We start from the raw sequence: 22,239 nt of genomic DNA, 5'->3' as shown, positions 1-22,239 counted from the left end.
TTTTTAAAGTGTAAAGAGTTGGTGTCAACAGCAATCTGAGAGTAATGACCCCAAAACCTGTAGCTAATAAGTTAGAATCCTGTTTCAACAAAGGCTTATCATAAGACTTGGAAATAAGACTCAAATCTATGATAAAGTGCCCAAATCCATTTGAGGATGTTTATTGCTATGTCATGCACTGAGGCCGATAATCACCCCACCACAAACACACACACACGATTGCTACTCGTGCTCGCACAGGAAAGCAGTGATTTGAAAGACTTGTGGGAAGGTATCACATAACAACCAAAGCACAGAACAGCCATCTCAGAAAAGGGAACTACCTAGAAAAAGGGAGATGGAGATTTCTGAGGGAAATAAGCAAAAAAAGTTGCAAACTGAAAAGGCAGGGCTGTTTTCTGTAAATTAAAGGTTTGGGCTGAGCGTTTACAGTTCCTATGAAGTAGCACCAGAAAACAGACAGGTGCATGTCCAGCTGCTGAGCCTCTATGTCTCTCTCACTGATGCCAAGGAGTTCAGGCAATATGCAGCAAATAGCAGATAAATTGGGTTATCTGGAAAATGAAGTGACTTTCACATTTTCCAACTAACTGTGAAAATAAAATTAATAATAGATTATTAATGTGAAAGGGAAATGTTTTTCTTGTGCTCAGACAAAATTGCTCCAGAAAGTAGTTTCCTTCTTTCTCTGCTTTCCCTGAATGAGCTGTCTCCCAGACCAGCATGGAGCACGTTAGGCTGAAGATGATATTGTTGGAAAACCTGTATTAGATAAGACTGTAAGATTCAAATCATGATATTCAGAAGGGCTCTAGGACTTGAGTGTTAATATTCTCACTTTATTATTAAAGTTAATGAAGGCCATTGCTTCAGACAAGAAGATATGCCTATCACACATGTATCTTATCTATCATCACTACATTTAGTCAATAGACAATGATGCTGAACATATCTGTGCAAACATACCTAATTTTTTACCCTGAAAGCTAATCAATAATATTTCTGTTAGCATACCTGAGCTTAAATATTGGAAACAATTGGCTGGAAACATGTAACTGGTATTTTCTCCTTGTCGCATATTTGTGGATACTAAAACTTTAATAAGATGGCTTCTAAGCCTTGTAATGACACCTTTGTGTCATGGAAAAAAATAAAACAAAATCGTATTTTGCTACACAAACACCCCCACTCTTCCACTCCTGTTTCCCTAATCTGTCATTTATAGCCCCAAAATATCGGGGATACAAAGGTCATGGCAGAGAGATGCTGAAAGTGGTTCTCTGTACTCTTCTGTGACTGACACTACTTTGAAAATCTTGTACTGAAAATCATACTCTGCTAAGAAACCTCTGTTTTGTTTGTTTTTCCTGGCTGTAGTTTTCCTGATAGGTATGCAAGATACTAAAAAAAAGGAACAAATCTGCTTATGTGATCAAAATTTCATGTTAAGTTTCTGATAATTCACTCCCAAGGGACTCATATAGGAACCAGAACCCCTAAATGAAATTACAGCTCCATGTAATTCATAGCCATTTGCCAATGAATATGTTAGCACTAACACCAATGAAAGACAGCTTGACAACACTCAAAATATGTACATATTACAATAATGAAGACTTCATTAGAAGCCTTGTAAAAAGCGACTTCCATATGTTTCACAAAAATTGGATGTTATCTGCCCATTGTTTTGCTCAACTATGGAAAGGACATTTTTAAACATTAAAATGTTTAAACAATATATTTTATATTTTTATAGGATGTGGAAGCTGAGGACAATCTGTCAGCTGACCAGAAAACAAATTTTTGTCCACTGTAACTCCAACTGGCTATCATTTGACAAAATGATATCAATTACTAATATCCTGAACATTGTTGATGTCATTAAAAGACATTGCAGTTGCATAGACACCCACTTTTGGGTGGGTGTTTCTTTAGTGGCAAAAGCAAAGAAGCACTCATAAAAAAAAAAAAAAAATAATAATAATGCTGATTTTCTTATTGTTAAGACTAAAGAGATATACAATATATTTAAAAAGCATTCAATTAAGATCTGTATAAATGATGCATACTCAGGAAAAAAAAAATGTATTTTTTAATTGTTTTGGTTTTAAATTGATGTTATTCTACTAGTTATATTCCATTGAGTTGAATTCTCTTGATTAGAAGTTAACCTGTAAATCTGACATGGTTCCACGCAAATCAATAGAATTCCATCAACTTGCTAGAGAAACATTGATAATCAGGCTCATTAACTTCAAATGAGCAGAAATTGATTTACCAGTCATGAGGAAGAACCAAATCAGACTCCCAAATATATGCTAATTCTAGTAGACCGCCTCACAGACATTTTGTTCATGAAGATATCCAGTAAATATTTTAATAATCTTACAAATAAAAGCAAAGTTTACACATCCTACTATCCTGAAGAAAGAGGAGAAATAAACAATTTGGTAAAAAGGAATAAAGAAAGTCAAAGGAAAGTCTGTGAAAGTGAATTTCTGGAAACAAGCATATTCTAGAGACTGCAGCAAGATGTAACCTCAGCACAGCAGGGGTGAGACGAATGGGTTGTCAAAGCCGTTAGGAGCCATTCATACCTTCAGAAGAGCCGTGTACTAGGATGATTGTCTGTTGCATCGAGGGACTTCAGACTTCAACTTCCTGAAGTGTTTTTTTTACGAGTAGCTATGTCTAGGAGACAAATATTGGCCTATTTTGTGAGAAATATCAATATTAAACTTTACCCACACAGGAATTAAATGAATGGTAGAAAACTTAACCTAGTGTAGAATGGTAAAAAAAAAAAAAAAAAAAAAAAAAAAAAAAAAAAGGAATTATTCTACAAAATGAGAGCTATAGTTTTCTCTTAGTGTAGGATTTGAAGGATTTCATTTAGTTTTGATCTTTCAAAAATAGAGGATATAGATTTAAATTGCAAACCAAAACACTTATAATTTGAATCCTCCAAATTAAACCTTCACTTAAAAAAAATCAAATCAAATCAAATGATACCTGAAATGCTTATATTAATTGGGAAATTTGTCAAAAATATCTTTGTTCCCACCACTGAATATTATTTCCACATCCTCTTAAATACAGGTGGAAATCAGGTTAGTAATAGCCAAGACTGCTCTGCAGTCTCCAGAAGTCCTTCTAAACAAAGTTCCTCCAGAACTCTAGGAGATTTATGACTTCTTCCTTTTTTTCTAAAGACATTTGTGATTTTTTTTTTTTTCCACATAAATGCTTTATCAATGCAGCAGAAATGCACAAATTGCATCGGTAGTACAGGACAGGCAGTGCTGCTAATGAAATCAATTAATTCAGAGAAGAAAGGAAGTTAGAAAAGAATCTGGACTGTGCAGGATTTCAGTTGTTGTTTAAAATCCAGGAACATTGTGAGCAATAATTTAAAGAATGCTATATCTGGAAAATATTTTTAGATTTCGCAGAGTCTATAGACACCTGTGCATTCTGACCTCCAATAGAGGAGCTAAAAATAGGCTTCAAGGTAGATTTACACTGTGCCTTCAAAAATAGCCTTGTAGCTGCATGGCTGTTTAGACAACTATAAATAATAGAAGAGCTTATGTAGGAATCACTTCTGAGTGTGGTGGTTAAACAGGTTTTGGAAACCTGAAGAGTCAATTTTCAATTTCATGTTTTATGGCAAATGTGTTTCTTATTCCTCTGACTCCAGAGGCCCCACTGTGAGATGCACCAAGGGGACACTCCCATGCACAGGCCAATCAAAGTCAACAGCAAAGCTCTGCTGACTTGCAGTGGCCGCTAGCTGGACCCCAGCACACCAGGCAAAGACCAGCCAAGGTCCCTCCCAGTTCAAAGGCCACCTGTGATAGAAGATACTTTTATAAAGCAAACAGATTGTTGCAGAGAAATCCAGTGGTGGAAATTTGCCACGATCTCAATTTGTCCAGACATTAATTAATGACCCTGATGCAGATGAGCTTCCCAGGTCCAAGCTTCATTTTATGTTACTGTTATCCCAACTGAGACCAACTGGGGAATTCCCTTGCCTTTCCTGTGCAGCATCAACGATACCCCTTTTTAATGGCTAGACTGTAAAAAAATAAGTATTCTGCTAATTTTTCTCTGAGCTCCCTCCAAATTTTCAGGCAGCTTCATGAATTGTGGTCATCAGACCAGGACAGCCACATTGCTGCCTTGGCTTCCCTATCACCTATGAGAAAGCAAGTTTCTCCCCAAACTTATTCAGCATTCTCCTATTGTATGCTGCTCAGGATAAAATCTCCTATCCTGCAAGTATCAGCTACCTTCATTATTCTTGGATATATGACCTTACATTTGGTGGTATGAAACACATATTGATTGAATGCTCATCTGACAGGCCTGTAATTACTCAGGTCATCCCATTTACCCTTTTTAAATAATGGCAGAGCATGAGCTTTCTTCCAGCCTATTGAAGCTTCCCTAGTGATCCAAGACTTATTAAAAATAAACATTAATGATCCAAAGAGTAGCTCAGCTGGCTCTTAAAAATTTTAGGTGCCAGTTACCCAGACTTACCGATTTAACAGAGCCCGACTGCGGAGCTGCCGTTTTACTGCCTGCTAATCACTGCTGGGATGTAAATTATTCCCTCCTGCGATGCTTCCCCCGCACCGGGGAGGACAGGAGCACTGACAGCAAATGACTGGTGCATTTGTTAAACTTCTTTTCGCTCCTGTCATACCTAAAGGACATTATAAAACAGGCTTAAACTTTCTGGCCATATGTTTTCTCATGCCCTTTTGCTGATCAATCTCGACATGTCCAACTCCCTATTTGTATTCTCTGCTATATGTTCCTAACTCACCCATTGGTATAGATTATTTTGCCATGGGCAGGGGGAAAATTTTGGGGAGTTTTGTTGTTTTCATCTCTGTGAAATTGGATCTTCTGGAAAACAAGTAATAAATAACTGAGACTTGTATTCTCCATTAGCACATGTTTGATATAATCAAATCATGCCTCCACCAAGCAACCACTACCTTTTCCTTCAGTGATCAATTACCCTCTTGCCATGGAGACAAGATCTGACATAGAGTTGCCTTCTTTTGGTTGCAATTCACCTTCAGCTAAGGAAATGTGAACCAATGTTTTTAAGATACACCCAGAGTAACCTCCTCCCAGCACTGCAGCCCTTCCACATCCACGTTTCAGAGGGGAAGACCCCATGATGCCAGAGTTGTGCTCCTCCATAAGCCCAACTCCCTCCCACCCTGCAAGCACACACTGCAAAATGGAGTTAACAGGACTCTGGGTGATTTGTTTTCCTAGCAGACATAGCCAAGTGCCTCATGTCATATTTTAGCTATTAGAAAACTGAGCTTGAACTCTGGTGGCTCATTTGTATTAATTGTGTGTGACTGAGAAGGGTAATGCACTCTGGTCTAAGTGCCATCTCCCTGTGCCTTCTGCCCGCTTCCTTCTTCCAAAAGAGCAGAAAGAGCCACTTATTGTTATATTCAATACTCTATATTTCCTGCAAGCTATACCAATTTAATTAAATTTACACGGTTGTAAGTGACCAGCTACAATTCCTCTTGTCTGTTTATACAGGCCACTAGAATTGATATATCTCCACTTCATTGCTGACATCTTCATTTTAAGTGCTCCCTCAGTCCCTTACTGACCTTTCTTTTTTATTTTTATTTTTTAAAGAGCTGTTCTCTTATTTTCTGGCCTTCGCACTCAGCTACTCTCACTGCCCTAGCTGAGGCTGCTTGGAGATCCTCTCCTTTCAGAGGAGGCCCTGGGAAGTGCCTCTCTTCTAAAGCCATTCACAGGTGAAACCAGGTGTTGCAGTGCCTTGGCAGAGACCATCATCACCACTGAAGCCTGCTGAGACAACACTGAAAAGGCACCACTCTCCAAAACACAAGCAAACTGGAAAAAAAAAAAAAAACAAACAAAAAAAAAAAAACTGGTTTTAGCCACTATCTCTTCAAAGAATCAGTGGTTGCCTTTGAATGGGTGGAAGGAAAGAAACAAAACCAGCTTTTCAGATGTATATGACAGAGGGGATGGGAGCGCTGTGGCCACAGACACCAGCTCCAGTGGTTCTGCCCGGGGCAGCTGCGGGGCCCAGAGGGACGTCGTGGGATGGTGCCGCTCTGCTCCTGACCACGTCCTGGGGGACGGCCAGCGTTGCTGCCCTGCCTTCACCCTTGATCAGAGTATTGCTTTTGGGCGCCCAAAGCCGACTGAGGTCTGAAAAGTGTGACAGTTTTACAGACCAGCAAAGAGGGAAATTCTGTGTCACCAAAGCAGCCAGAGGGGAAAAAAAAAAAAAAAAAAAAGCGATGTAAATGGAGACAGACACAAGGGCTGCTGAGGCCAGTGTCACTGCTGGAATGCTGGGGGCAAGAAGGCATGTAGAAAGAAATCTGGCTGTCCTCTCTTCTCTCTCACTTGCCTCTTGTAAGAGCTCATAGCAGAACCCTCACTTCATCAGGGAAAGGCATGAAGCGTCATCCATGGAAAATTTCTGTTTCATGTAATATGCCAAATTTCTGAATGTAGTCATTAAGAAAAAAAAAAAAAGTATAAACACTTTAATTTCAAAACGTATTGTTAATGAATGCATTGTGACTGGACTTCTATTTTCTGTGGAAAGAAAGAAAGAAAACAAGGAAAGAAAACCTTTTCTAAAGAGTAAACAATAGCAAACTTGTTGAAAAAAAATCCACACTCCTGAGCTGAGAGATACGCAAACTGACAATGAAAGTGCAGCTCAAATTAAATATATTGTAAGAATCCCTTTAGAGTTTGTGCCATGTCTAATTCACCTTGAATTGAAGTCATCACTTTTTATTTTTCATGAGAAGTGTAAGAAAAATAAAGGAAGTTTGGCTCTCTATGAAAATAGGGCAAATCTTTAGCACAATGGTAAATTATTTCTAATTCATTGCAAGAGAGTCATAAAATAAATGACATAGAGCTGTCAAGTAAAATTTATCTAAACAGCTCTACAAATCTCAGAGGGAAACTTCCTTGTTCTCAAAATACAGTTACAAGGAAGTGGGTCAGCTGTATAAATCTGAATGTAAATTCTTCAGTATACCATGACTGAATGAAACCATGAGGAAATCTCAGTTTGAGTATCAGACTTGATTTATCTCTAATGCAGACAGCAGACTTGTAAGATCTGCACTAGAGGCAAACAGCTTCAATATAAGGACTTCTTAACAGCAAGTGAGGGGCTGATGTCAGATCCTGCTGCAGAAATCTGATGTCCTTGCATCTAAGCTGACCTTGACTTTGGACCAGCAGAAGATAGAGGTGCTTTGACTCTCTCCAGGCTTGACTTGGATTCCCAGAGCATCCGTCTGCATCCTTACCCACCAGCTGGATCCTGAAGTATGGCTGTTAAGTACACAACCCAGCTAAAGGAAGATATATGTAACATATATGTATTCTTTATATATATAAATTCACAAATATATATATAAACATCCATACACATTAATTGCCATGGTCTCCTTGCAGCTCTGTGCACACCTGACCTCTGTCAGAGCAACCCTCAGGCTATTCTCCCCAATTCCTGCTGCAGCTGCCACGGGAGGTCTGCAAAGGCAAAGCACTGCAGGGGCTTGGGCCACTTTCTTCTCATCAGACAGCTTTCTCCCGCACTACCTGTAGCAAGGAGATTGTCTTCAGAGTCCTACGTTTGCTGTGAAGATGCATTTGATATGGAGTGGAAGCTAAGCAGACTGATTATACCGCTGTTGCCATGTGTGTTAAGTCGGAGACAGAACTCAAAGCAGCCAAAAGGCAAATCTGGCCCAGTTTCTCCTCTTTCCCTCTGGGGAGAACTCAATCAAGAATTGATTAATGCTTGAATTCTCATCAAGAATTAATGAGTTCCTGATGTGGTGAAAATGAATAGTCTCAGAGAAGCAGCTAAGCTTGTTGTTTTGTACAGGGGAAAAAATATATTTGGCAACTCTGATGCAATGGCTAAGCAATAGAGAGGGGGAATTCTGAATTCCCTGATTGTTTATGCTTTTTTAATAATGTAATGAATGAATTGACTGAAGGCCAGTTCTCACAGATCACTTGGAAGGGATGGTGTTTCCACCACTGATTTCTCAAGCTCGTGTATGATTCTTGGATTCCCTGCACACATCTTGGGAGAGATCTGGGCCCATCCCTTTGCAACCATGGCAGGAGCTAGATCTTCGTAAAGAGGAAACCCTGCAGCTCAAGATGCCTTTTAAAAGTCTTAAAACTCATGTCTCTCCAGAGCTTTTACATTTTACCACTAGGCAAGAACAGTAACTAATGCTGGAGGTTTTTCACTATGGGATATTTATTTATTTATGTATTTTATTTTTATTTTAAGCACTCCAATCTCACTGGCCATTTTTACCCATTGGAGCATCAATCCAGGAAGGGCGTCTCCAACCTCAGAGGTCCCCAGGACATACATGTTGTCCTAGGGTCCTTGCCTGCAGGAGACCCTGTGGAGGCCCAGCCCCAGCAATACGGGAATGAATAGAGAACTGGACACAGTGTCTTGCTGCCTCATCATCCAGCTAGTTCTGCCCTGGTCAAACCTGCCGAACTGAGGCCATGAGAAGGGAGGCTCAGCTGGTAATCCTTCCCTCGCTCGTGCAGGAGGTGCTCTGAACAGTTAAGACTGAGAGCTTTGGGGTACACACATCCAGGAAAGGAACTACAGGGAGACAATAAAGTTTAATATTAAAATACATCTGTGCTTGTATACCTATGGGTGTCAGGCACTTGCAGGTTAGGCCACAGGTAAACAAGGGTTTAAGAATTGGACTGGGATGCTTTAACTGTTTTGAAGGTCTAGTCTTAAATCCCTAAGCAGCAAAAGTTTTGAGAATAAAAAATAGACGCTGAAACACAGTTGAAACTCAAGAACTGGAGGCAGGAGAGTTAGAGTACACATTATTGAGGTGCAAGGAAGGCTGTCTTTCAGTCCAGGAGGGAGAAAAAGCAGGGAAATAATAATCTCAGGTGATTTCTTACAATCACTATGTCCTCAGATCCTTCCAGAGGACACAGCCAAAGAGGTTATAAAAGTTATTATCTGGAGAGACACAGGAACAAGCAATATCCCTGGCACAATTGCTGCTTGTAATTATCTTGAAGCATTTCCTGGAAGAGTCATCATGCATGTTGCAGCATCTGCCTATTTCCCTGGTGTAACCACAGCAACACTTGCTTTTCTGCTCCGAGAGGCAAAGAACAGAAGGGAGTTGGGATAATAGCAGGGAGCGGAAATGCCAGGTGAAAGCTGCAGAATATGAAACTCTAGACTACATTAGTTTGTGTTTGGTAATTGGTTCTTCTTATGAAAAAAAAAAAAAAAAAAAAAAAAAAAAAAAAAAAAAGTTATCAGTTTGTGAGCATCTGAAATTAAAAAAGCCAAGAACAGCTTCTGTTTGCATCACCAGCAGATGTTTTGGTCTGCAGAAAACGGCTGCATGAAAGATAGCTGTGCTGTGCTGCTCTCGTTGCCAGCCTCGGATGTGGATTGCAAAACTTAACAATCACAACCGATGATTAAAATTAAGGCAGAACTGAATAAAATACTGCTGTAAAAAATAATTAAAAACTCTATATCAGGTATCTGTTACATACAGGGGAAGGTTATTTTATTTTACTGCTTGCTGTTCATGTCAGAGTAGAAACCTGAATGCAGATTTCTGTTTTATTCTGCTCATTTTTGTTTGTTGGTACAGGAAGACTCATTTGTGTACATGCAACAAACTCATAAACATATATTCCCACACAAACTCATGTAATATGCTGAATTTCCATGCATAAAATGTGCAAAGGGAAAAAAAAAAAAAAAAAAAATGCAAATGTGTGGAAAAGGAGCTTGGGGAAGGGAGGGAAGGGCACACTGAAGCCCACTAGAGGTGAACAGTGCCTCTTGTCTCAGCTACTAAGCAAGCAATGCCACAGAAAACAGCCAGTCCCCAGTCAGGGAGTCCATGCAGGGCTTTGTTTCCCTTTGACAAAGGAAAAAGATGTGCCTAAAAAGTTAATAAGCTGCGAGAAAGAAAAGACTTTTATATTTAGCCCTTGCTGACACGCGTATTCTTTCATTCACATGAGTAAAATCAGAGCCAAAACTGCTGCGTAAATCCACTGCTCTTGCTGTACACAGAGCAAGGAACAAATAAAGCTGCACACACTTCTGCATCTTCACAGGGCTGTGGGTGTCAAAGTCAGCACAAATATTTCTTCTCTTCCAGCCCCAAAACCATGCCCTCACCATTTTGTGTGGCAAGCCTCTCTTCTAACAGTCTTGGAACCCACATGTCCTTATCTCTGCCTTCCTCCTGCTAGAAAACATGGGTTCCACAGAGTAAAGGAACCAAAAGGAAACAAACAAAAGCACTTGGCCTGCTATATGCTGGTGGATTTTTTCAGGGACTTCACTACAAGTGGGTATACCCATGAGCAAAGGTGTTTTATTAAGTTTTATTCAGTGTGTAGACACTGAAAAGGTGGTGAGAATCACGAGTGGTTTGTGTTTGGGGAAGGCCATGGGTACCCCGACCCATCACACTACATCACATCAAACCTGTGCTGTGAGCACCAGCTTCTTCAAGAGCTCCCTGTAACTTTATAGGATGGCCCTAATTAGGCCTCCTTACATATCCCTAAATACTCCTCCTTACAGTGGAGCCCTAAAGCAGAAATATCCTTTTTGAGCCCCAGTCCAGGCTCCCAACCACATTCCTTGAGGCAGGGCAGTGACGTGGGCCCATAAGTAAAAGTGTACATTTGTAAAAAAACAGACTGAACAATGCCCCAGCCTGACATGAACAGCTCCTTTTGGGAACATTTAGGGTGCAGCAGCTCAACCACAGTGTGCAGAAATAGCCAACGTGCTTATTTTGTCAGAAAATAGCTGTGGTCTACACCATTGCAGTAAAGCTCATTCCCTTGCCCAAGGAAAGCATCACAATATGGTGAAAATAAAGAAAACCACAAAACCAGAAAACCAGTCAATAATTTTCTCATCAGAACCTCAATATATCTGTATAGAGTGGTTAGAAATGGGTCTCAGTGAGTACAGTAGGAAAGTGATAAAGATAAGAAATATTTAGCAACGTTCTTAGTACCTTCTTCAGCTGCCTGGATAACTCAGATACCTCCCCACACCCCAGCTCTACCAAAAAAAAAAAAAAAAAAAAAAAAAAAAAAAGGAGAGACATGAAGCTTTAAGACTAATTGAACCAATAATCAAAGGCTGTCTCTAATTCCTGGACTAGGAGGTCAATTACTGAAATAAATTTGACAGCGGATAGATGGTAACAGTGTGCAATTACCATTTAAAGACTTGATAATTATGGCAAGAATTAGTCTGTATTTTCAACTGCAGAAAAATCCATCAGTTTTTAGTGGTTATTATCATGATTATAAGAAGAAATGGCTCAGCTATGTCTTGTCAAACTGACAGAAACCTGAAAATACAATGGGTGCTGATAACAGGCTGATGAAATGAGCTGGTTGAGTTTAAAGTTTCTTTTCCTAAAGTGGAAACTTAAATTGCAGATGTGAGAAAATTTTAATGTTCAGACCATTTGGCAGGGAGGGATGTAGACAAATTTACACTCATAAATAATAGGACTGAGAAATGCATATTTTTATGAGCTTTGCCAAAATTAGTCAGAACACGTGCTGCTCATTCAGAGAAACTCTCAATTTTGAGAGCCAGAGCCACAGTCAGAGTCCTCCCTGTTTGAAGAATTCATGAAGAATTCAATTCTTCCATTCCCCTCTGCTTTTTGAGCCTTTAGGCTGTGCTCTCAGTGCTCCCCAAGCTTGGTGATTAGGTATGGTTTTTGGTCACTTTTTTTTTTTTTTTTTTTTTAAATCTGGAATCTAAGCATTTCTTAGTTATCTCTCCTCCCTTCTTTTTCGTTATTTTTTTTTTAACTTTAAAATTTAAATTAAAAAAAAAAAAAAAAAGAAAGAAGAAAAGTTGAGCCATGGCACTGGCTTTGAGCATGTCAGAAACATTGCCTAGGTCTTACTAGAATAAGAAATTCTTATTATTATTATTATAATTATTCTTTGAATAAGATTTCAAACCTGCAGAGCTCATGAATTTCGGGTGAAAAAGGCCGATGAGCGGGGCTGGTGGTATTTCACCACAGGGACGAATGAACGCTGCTAAATTTCAAGCTCGTTAACAGATGGTAAAAGTCCAAAAGTAATGACATTTTATTGTACTATTGAGGACAGAATATAAGATTTTAACATTAGAAATTATGCTCTGCACTCAAAATAACACCAATAATGGCAAATTAGTATTAAAAGCAAAACACCAAAGCCAAGCACGGTGGTCCTGTATCATCTCCTCGAACCTGTGCTGAGGAAGTGCAGGCTGGGTGCCACAGGGGCAGCAGGGCTGGGACCTGCAGCCCAGGCTTCTGGCGGTGGCAGCCGCCACTTTGTTCTCCCTCCAGTGAAGCACATGATTGTAAGACTTTTTCTCTCCATTATGTTATTGGGAAAAGTATAAATCTCATTATTGCAGAATATGAATAATAATGGAAGTGTGGAATGTCCTTGATACTTTCCTGAAAGGTGAATGCTTGTCAGCACGGTCCTGCTGGTTCCTGCATCTACATTGAAGATATTCACGAGTTTTTGCAGATGAGGAAAGCATTAGAAAAGTCCTGAAACCTTTCTGCTAAAGTGAAATAGCTAAACGCAAGAGAAAGAGAGAAGGAAAGAAAGGGAGAGAGAGAGAGAGACATAGAGACAGAGAGAGACGAGCATTTCTCTCCCTGATAAATATTCTCAGGATAGTATAGAAAACACCCCAGGGTTAGAAGGCAGTGAGCAATTCTTGTCTCACACTTGAGCACAGACTAGATCTTTCAGATTTCTGCTAAGGAGCATTTTTTTTCTTTTTTTCTTTTTTTTTTTTTTTTTTTAATTGATTTGGTAGCAACATCAGCTGTCACAGATTTGTCTGATGACTTTTAATGAGTTCTCAATAGCAGTGGTTTTACTGTTTTGGGTGTAGGATAGGTGTAACGCTGCTTAGTTAACTTTTGTCCATGGACAGGCAGCATAGAAATAAAGAAATCATATTTTTCTGAATATCATGAGAAAAAAAAACAAAAAACAAACACACACACAAAGGCGAGATAACCATTTTAAGACTCAGCAGCAAAAGAATTACAGATATTTTAAGCTTTTTCTAATTTCCTCGGCAAAATAAATAATAAATAAGTCATAAATTTATATAAAATAAATACACTTAGATTTTAGACTTTTAGCATAATTGGGGATTTCCACGTAGGAAGAGAAGGAAAGAGAGGGAATTACCAGGTTTAAGTGTATATTAATACTGATAATGTTATTCTTGAAGGTATTTCACTTGCCATTTGGGTTAACGCTGTGTGTGCTTAGGGGGTTATGTGATTTTACTGACACAACCAGAGTATATAATGCATTATATAAGTGCTACCGCTATAAAGAATGATAGTTCGGTCCAGGAAAATATTGTGCCATGAAATGAATAAGCCACTTGGACTCAAGGTGCCAGCAGCTCAGGTTCTGCCCTGCTTTGGTGTGGGGCAGGCCAGACTGTCTGTCTGTCTGCCTGCAGCCACACAAACCCACCACAAGCTGCAGAGGCTATGGATGGAGACTGGCAAATAAATATTATCCAAAAAAAACCATCACCAAACCACCACCACCACACACACAAAACCAAAACAAACCTGCTGATTGCAGCTAAGGTTTTTTGAAGATTACATCAAGTCAAACTTTTATTAGCAAAGTTGAATTTCATGTAAAATGAAAATATCTTTTAAAACCATACGTGCACGTATGCATGATACAAACAGCCACTACGGTACAACACGTTTCTCTAAACTTTAATAAATGCACACTAACATTTAGCTCAAAAAGGAACATTAACGGCGACACCACATTTGCTTTGATCTTTTCTCATGAAATTACAAAGTATCTTGTTTAAAGTAAAAATAATAATAAAAAAAGATGAAACAGACAGTATGCTTTGGCTCAAACCCACGCATTGTTTCCTGCATGACAGCTGAACAAACCAGTGCAGATCACAAAACTCGCTTGCTTCATTGTGTAGTTGAAATTTTTAGGTGAAAGATACAGAGCTGCAATGTAAACATGTACTGGTACTCCAACATTGTTGTACACCTTACTCTGAAACACTACACATTTAAAGAGATGCAGCTGAGGGCTTGATCCGTTGTCAAAGAAAGGAAATATTCTTGCAGTGAAGAACTATCTTTACTTATTTATTTTACTGTCTGTTAATAAACAGACATTTACTGTCTGTTCTTTCAGGTACTTGAACTAATCTAGACTTACCACTCACCTGCAATATAACAGCTATAAAAAGTTATGATGAGATTTCCATTCAGAAGTGTCAAAAGATCAGTGAATGTCACTCTAATTTTAATTTACAAAACTACATGTGGAATTACCGTAAAAACAAACAAACAAAAAACACCCAAACAACCTTTGTATAGAAAGATTGTGCTAATATTTGTTTTCATTTCAAAAAGAATATTGGCCTGAAAAGTTTTATTAAAACCATTTATGCATTGGATCTGACCCATTAAGTCAATGGAAGCAGCAGAGAAAAGAGCTACTCATTAAAATTTGTATAATAAGAACATAACAGAACAGAAAACATTAAATGATATGCTATTTAAATCCATTTTAACTTGCATTACAGACATTTTTATATTGCTACACATACAAACATTTTAATCTATAGAGAAAAGCCATTTTCTGTTTTGATTTTTAATCTTGCTCTTGCTATGGATCCAGCCCCAGAGGAGGTTTGATGCTCAGCCCCATATGTCTCTGCTGAAGAGTGGCACAAAAATACCACAGCAGAAGTGGCACAGCAGAACCAAATGTAACCAAGTGAACACCTATGGAACCAGGGAATTAATAATTACCTATCTGACACGGTCTACAGGTTCACACACTGGCCATGGCTGACTTAAATATACCTGGCCAGAGCAAAAATATGATATTCGATTAACAGACTATTTTGGAACAGCTGTACAGCTGGTGGCACTTTTCATTCAACCTGCATGGCCACATTTTCTCTCACCTGTAACAACGTGCCCTGGACAAAAATTGAACCCATCTCCTGGCAATCACAGAAATCTGCTTGGGAAGGTGTAAGCTTGTTCTGGTATTTTACTTCTGAAAACAAATCTCTAAAAATCCCTTTGTATCCTACACTTTCCAAAATACGCTGTGTGAGTGGTGTCCTTACAATATAAAATAAAATGACAATAGAGAAGAAAAAAAAAAAAAAAAAAGGAAGAAAAAAAAAAGTAAATGGAAAAGAAATGACTGGAAAAGAGAAAAACGTTCCTGTGAGTTCGACTCCCTGGGAGTTTCAGCCATTTGGTTAATATTCATTGGGCATATTCCTCAAAAGTCAGCGCACACTGCACAAATTCCATTGCACATCTTTTTGTCACTGTATGATTTTTAGGCCCTGAGGCATAATGAAACACTAACATTAAGATTTAAGGATCTGAATTAAAATTTTAATAGAAAAAGCACTCATACCAGCACAGATGAGTAGCACATCACAGGAATGTCATAAACATCTCTTAGCAGCAACAGAGCAAGTGATAGCACAGGGGATTTATTCATTCTTCGATAATTTGACACTCGCTAATATGATTTGAAATTTGTGTCTGTTTAACATAGGTGTTTTCTGGGACAATGAGGCTGGTTGATCTGCATCAACCCGAGTACAAGAAAACACAACCATGACTGCTGATGGGTTGCATCCAGCCTTGCGCTGAGGAGGGTCCTGGGTGAGGACCCCACGGGTGGGAAAGCTCTGTTTGTTTCAGCCCTTCCCGAGCTCTGCACAGGGAAGCATGTGAAAACATGGGGGGAGCCTGCCCTAATTTTATTCCTTGACTGTCCCTTGAACATCTTTCACTAATGACACTCTCTCAGTGCCCCTCCAGGAAATGCCAAGGGATTTTGTAAGCTTATGCAGGCTAGGGAAGGTGAGGCTAAGGAAGGTGAGGAGCAATGTGAGATGGAGATGAATCCTTGGTATGTGCAGACTGGTGTTTTAGGATCTATTTCTCCAAGGACTGGAGAAAGCTGCAAGTGGCCCCGCTTTCACCCCTAGAGATCTCCAGTGGCTGGGAGATAGAAGATTTGGGGATTCACTTTAAAATTTACACTTTAAAATTCACTTTTAAAATTTTTAAGTATCAGCAGAAATATCTCAATTTGAAACACAAAACATTTAAATGAAAATGACTGAGGAAACAAAACAATGGCAGTACATTGCAGTAGCTTGCACTAGTGCAGGTGATTCCTGAAGGAAATACCTTAAAACAAGAAGAAGCTTGTAACAGAGGCTGTCACAAGCCTCATCACCTCTTAGGCTTCATCCGGGTTGGGCTACAGCAGACCAGATGAAGACAAAGATGCTGGTGGAAAACGTCTCTGTTGACAAGATACCAGTTTTCACATTTCTCTAGTTATGCCCTCCATTCTTTACAAATGAAGATTTATTTATTTATTTATTAAATGAAGATGACTTTGGGCTTCCTCAGCATTTGGACTGAGTGAAACACAGAAATAAGAACTTTATAAATAATAAAAAAATAATAATGAATGACTCAGTCAAGTCCTTCACTTTTCAGGGGTCATGGACATGGAGTGAAACTGTTTTGGATTCAGGGTAGATTCCTGCTCATCCTGCCATGCTCAAACAGTTAGGGTTTAGGGTGTTTTTTGTTTGTTTGCTTTTGTTTTGAGATGGCTGTTTGGGGTTTGCTTTTTCAAAACAGAGGCTGCAGGAAAGGTCCTTATGAGAAAAAAAAAAAAAAAAAAAAAAAAAAAAAAAAAAAGAGTAATATATTCAAAGTACTGAGCACCAAAGACCCCTTCCTATGTTCAGAAATCACTGAGCACATCTGACAGTCCAGCTGCCCAGTGAGGATCCCACATGCGTGGTTAGCTGCCTGTGGTCCACAGCCTTTCCTCTGCCAGCCAAGTACATTTCTTTGTGCGACTAACAGAGCTTTAGTTGTCGGCATTACCTGTAAACCCATAACCATGTGAGTAATCCTTGCTTCCTCTCTTTCTTCCATTGAAGTAATGGAGACCACGAAGGAGCCATCAGGGATATTTCCCTAATTAATACCATGACATAAAATGGCTTTTAGGACCTCCTAGAGTAAGTTTTTAAAAAATATTTAACTTGAAGTTATGGTCACTTTTAAGTTCAAAAAAAAATGAAACAATATTAACACTCAACTCAAATAAGCATATTTCAAAATACAAATCTTTTTAAAGAAAATCAGGAGATTCCAATAGAAAAAGACCAAAAAAATGTGCTGTACAGCTTTGCTGAGTTAGTAGTGGAAAGGACTGGAAAAGAACAGAACCAGATTTAAACCAGCATTCAGTAAACAAAATATAAAAGAAACTATGCCATAATATTTTCTCTTTGCTTTTGTCTTTGTTTATTTAACAATGATCTGGTGAAAATAAACGATCTCTCAAAAAAGCCAGGTAGATTCATTTTATGGGACCCTAAAAGGAAGTAAAATTTATGACTGGTATACACACAACTCTGTCAAAAACTAGTTTTGCTGGCTGAAACTCATACTGAGAAGCAATTCTATTCCTACACAGCTATACAGACCCATGCTAGCAACATGTCTCATTTCAAAATAAAACAAGGCTAATTTTCACTTGTGTCAATATTAATATCATCTGTACAACGTCTCCATGAAATGTATGCTAGCACACAAATATACAGATATGAGACGGACAAAAAGCGCTTTGCTTAGAAACACAGCTTGCAGAGACTGAGGAAAATAAAATAAAATTATTTCCAATGATGGTGGATGGGAACCCTGTTTCGCCTTGCCACAGGAAAGTTACTGCAGCTTAACTTATTTAAGGAAATAGTGCCAGCTACTGGACAGAAGATTTATCCACAAGGCCAGAGCTTCATCTTTTCAGAGCATATTTTCTGTGGATAAAGTTGCATTTCAAAGTACTGATAATTGCAGTCAACTGTAACCACTAAAATAATTTTAGAATATCAAAAGCAAAGGAGTTTATGTATTTATGAAAAAAAATATAATATATAGAATATATTTCTTAAGTAGTTTAAAATATCATTTTTCTCATTAGGATGCACTATGTCACTTTGCAGAGTAACCTGTCTTTTTGTTCACTTTCCTTGTTCTGTTCTGACCTCAGTAATGCTGAGGTCACGAGGGAATTGTATGTATAAATGTATGTACAAAGTGACAACAGCCAAACAAGAAAAAAAATATGCTATACAGAGAAACATATTCCAAACCTAAGAAACATGGCAAAGCAGTTAACTATACATATGTAACACTGAGAAATTCCATTTTGGTAGGACTGAGTGATACACTTTGTATAATAAAGAATGTTTTGTTGTGTTTCTATTAGAATAAAACACCTGAAAATTAGGATGGAAAAGTCTCAAAAATCATCTCTTAGTGGCAGTGACTTTTTTTTCTATTACCTGGATATCAGGTTCCTGACTGTCTCAACTGGTAACCTGCTTCCAATTGCTTGTGGTAACTGTGGAGTACTAATCAAGATAAATAGCACAATTAAACATGAATCTTCTCACTAGTATTTTACGCGTGCAGAGGAAAAGTTGCCGTAGAGCTCCCAGTGCTTTCGACTGATCCTTTTTCCTTAGATCCAGAATAAGCTCCAATAAATGAACCATCTTCATTGAACATCCCGTGCTCCCCTTCTCCATAATCTACCAGACTATCAGCACTTTCGGTGGCTTTAATGTCCCCGTTAATTGACCGGAGGCTGCCTTTCAGCGGCTTTTCATCGCTGTCACTACAAAACAAAGAAATGCCTTTCCAAAAATCTAGCCTTTGATTGCATGCATGGAAACTGCTCTTCTACTGTGAAAACGGGAGGGAAGAGCAAAGGAACATTTCTCTGTGGGTTGTATATTGAGAACAACATGAACATGAGTTCTGCTTGGTGCAGTGGATATCAGCCAGTTCATCTACACTGACCTATTTTATGGCTGAATTTCCCATGGGTATGATGGTCTGATTATCAGAATTAATAACATATTAATCTGCTCATATATCATATTTGTTCAATGACTTTTTTTTTTTTTTTTTTTTTTTGAAATGGACAAACCATCAAAACTAAGAAAAAAAAAATAAAAAGAGGAAATTACATTATCTATTCATCCTAATAGCAACACAGAAGAATAACCAAAGCAGCCTAACCTCTCCTGACTGAACATGACATTTGGTTGACCTTTACTTATCTCTAAAGAATTGAGAAAACGCTTTCAGCTAAAGGCCATTTTTAACTTCCTGTTAAAAGGAAGTTAAAATTTTGCAGTGCCTTGGCTCACTCAATAAAAAATGACGGTGAAACCCATCTTAACTGTAGAGAGAGGTCTTGTGGCCATACATATGGCCATAGGTGTCTCCCACGTCACTGTTCTTCATGTTTACCATCTCCCATGAGATGCCTCCAGCAGCTTTGGCTGTAACTGATTTCTCTGTGAATTGAAGCTGGTTCCAATCAGCCCACCACTGCTTGTATGGCTGCAGCATCCTGCACATCCTGCAGGCTGCTCACTCACATGGCTAAAGTCTGCCCCTGCCTCTGAAGCTGGACAGGGGTTGAGGGTAAAGGAAACGTTCCAGATTTTTCTGCATATTCTAAACGTGTTTTCAGCTCTCAAAAATAATCATACACAAAGGGGAGGGGGAAGGTAGATTAAAAGAGTATTAAAAAAAAAAAAAATAGGGCTCTGAACCAGGTACATAATTACTCAGGAACTGTTCTTGCTAACGCCAATTCAGAGTGAAAGCTTTGGTAACATAATATGAGGAAAGACAGAGAAATGCACCTGAACTTTACCTCTTCAGCAGATAATCAACTACATGTATAATCTATACAGTAAAAATATTTGCTACTTTTCTGTACATGGCATTTCTATTTATAAAAAAAAAGACAAGTTTGGACTTTGAGGGGAAAGGACAGGGGGTTAAAGTTATTAACCTCAGGACTTTCTTACCTTTCTAAATATTTGTCCCATTAGAAAGCATTAAAAATTAAATAAAGATGAAATTATGCAGAAAAAAAAAGCTTATTCCAGTACAAATAATGTAGTATATATAACTGGGATTTCACCAGAAATTTTATGTCTTTGAGGCCAGCATGGCTCTTATATCAATGCTTTTTTCTTCATACCACACTTACATGATATTGCAAGTTTTAGATATTTTAAAGCAGACAAAGTGATTATTTCAGTTCTCCTACAGAAACTTCTGTAGTGAGGTGTTTTATTTTGTTTGCTCATTTGTTTGTTTTTGTCATCTCTTACAGTATTTCAAACTTTTATTTGTTTTGTTCCACAAAATGAACATCCCCCATGTTACGTGATGAGGCATGACTGGCTTTCAGAAGTCCACTGAAGACATAGAATTCTTTCTATTGACTTCAGTGGACATCAACGCAGGATGCCCAAATTATCAAATATATTTACATTATTCATACAATGCTAAATAATAATAATAAAAAATGAAAAATGACCACTGATACATCAACATTTACTTATATCTCAACCTGGGGGGATTTAAGTATACTGGATATACCTGTATATCCCTACTATTATCCGCTCCTGTCAGGTTTGCTTTGAAAATGAAAAATAGAGTTACTTGCATGCTAGAAAAAATGTCCTAAATAAAGATGACATCTGAAAACAAACAAAAGCCCAACAAACAGAAACGCTTGTTAAAGCAGGTCCTATTTACCTATATTCCCCAAAGATTTCATCTTTTATTGATTGAGCTTCGGGATCTGGATGCAAATCTTCTTTTTCTTTCACTGTACAAATAAAATAAAGCACAGATCTGTATGCCGTGTTCCGTTGTGGACTTTTTGTTTTGCAGGCACAATGGGAAAACCACCTGCCATTACCTACAGCCTAAACCTGAGGGCACCATCTCGCCCTATGTGTCTGACAGTACCCAACAAGCATGCTTCCACTGAGAGCTTGGTGCCTCCACTGAATTGTTAAGAAAGCTGGCAAGTGCTTACACATAAATCCTTACTCGTCACTTTGAAAGCTGAAGAATTATGATTAGCAAAACATCCTGTTGTTCAGCAGTTTGGCTGCACATGGAAGTTATGGCAGTAGTTAAGCAGCATTTATCAGGCTGAAGTGTGCACATGTCCCAGCCAAGGGAGGCTCAGAAGTGCAGCTGGTGAAAAGCCTCTATGGGTGGATTAAGCACTGAAAGATTCAAAAAGCAATATCGAGGGTCTGAGCTAGATCTCTGACCAGCACACAGCACTGTCTCACCCAGAGAGCATGGTTTCACTTCTATTCATTAAAATCCATTCTGTGGATATTTATCAAAAGCTACAAAACCTAATTGGATGTTTTTGCTTGTGGCTTTGCAGTCTCTAGAGATAAAAGTCTGAAGAATGCTTGTTGTTAACATGCGAACATAGCGGAAGGACAATAAATTAATTTACCTGAATATTTTCCTCCTTTATTTCTTCTGACAAAGCAAATAGTTAGCAGCAGTAGGGTGAGTAAGGCAACGGCACACATCAGTCCAATAAACCACCCCTGGGTGGAAATCCCATCGTAAATGCCAGCATAGGCTTCATGAAACAGAAGAGGAGTTCAAAAAAAAAAAAAAACAAAACAAAAAACCAGACATCAATCAGAGGAAAATGGCAACACCTGCCATAAAATGAATACATAACATTTTCTTCACTGAATCATAATTGAATCAGACTATTGCTACTTATTGTGTTCAACTTAAAGAAATACAAGACAGAAATATGTCCAGAGCGTGACATTCTTAGACTTCAGGTGAATGTGCTGTCTACAGGGCACAATATAGACATTTTGGGAAGGTAATTGTGAGAGAGTATTTGACTCAAAGGATTAATGCCAAATAGGAAAGCTGAACAGAGAATTGTTAAGCCTCTCATGCAAAAGCAGTTTTGTGAAAGAAACAGAGTTAAAAGTGCACCTGATGCATGCAAAGCACTGGACTGGCACATTTAAAATGGGTTATATCACAGCAATACCCTTTCAATATCACATAGGAGGTAAAGCTATGTTTTGTAAGGGTTTGTAATTGTTCCAGGCCCTTGTGCTTCAGTTAAAGC

At 38.5% G+C, this 22,239-nt stretch overlaps 1 protein-coding gene across 8 annotated transcripts in view; it reads right to left on the bottom strand.

Moving 5' to 3' along the window:
* CHL1 (cell adhesion molecule L1 like) overlaps positions 1-22,239 on the bottom strand; it is a 157,189-nt gene that overhangs the window by 12,733 nt on the left and 122,217 nt on the right. For 5 of the 8 annotated variants that reach the window (XM_032194459.1, XM_032194460.1, XM_032194462.1 and 2 more), the window contains 3 exons: positions 21,592-21,723; positions 20,865-20,937; positions 18,159-18,915 (listed from right to left, as the gene is read on the bottom strand). In XM_032194459.1, coding sequence (XP_032050350.1) covers positions 18,699-18,915; positions 20,865-20,937; positions 21,592-21,723 — 422 coding nt within the window. In that variant the 3' untranslated portion in view covers positions 18,159-18,698. Of the gene's footprint in view, positions 1-18,158; positions 18,935-20,864; positions 20,938-21,591; positions 21,724-22,239 lie in introns of those variants that run through there. The other 3 variants (XM_032194464.1, XM_032194465.1, XM_032194466.1) reach the window with 3 other exon arrangements.

The sequence above is a fragment of the Aythya fuligula genome, chromosome 10 (assembly GCF_009819795.1).
Source record: "Aythya fuligula isolate bAytFul2 chromosome 10, bAytFul2.pri, whole genome shotgun sequence".
Taxonomy (NCBI): Eukaryota; Metazoa; Chordata; class Aves; order Anseriformes; family Anatidae; genus Aythya; species Aythya fuligula.
Note: the sequence above shows the minus strand (reverse complement) of the source record. Positions and strands in the feature narration are given on the sequence as shown.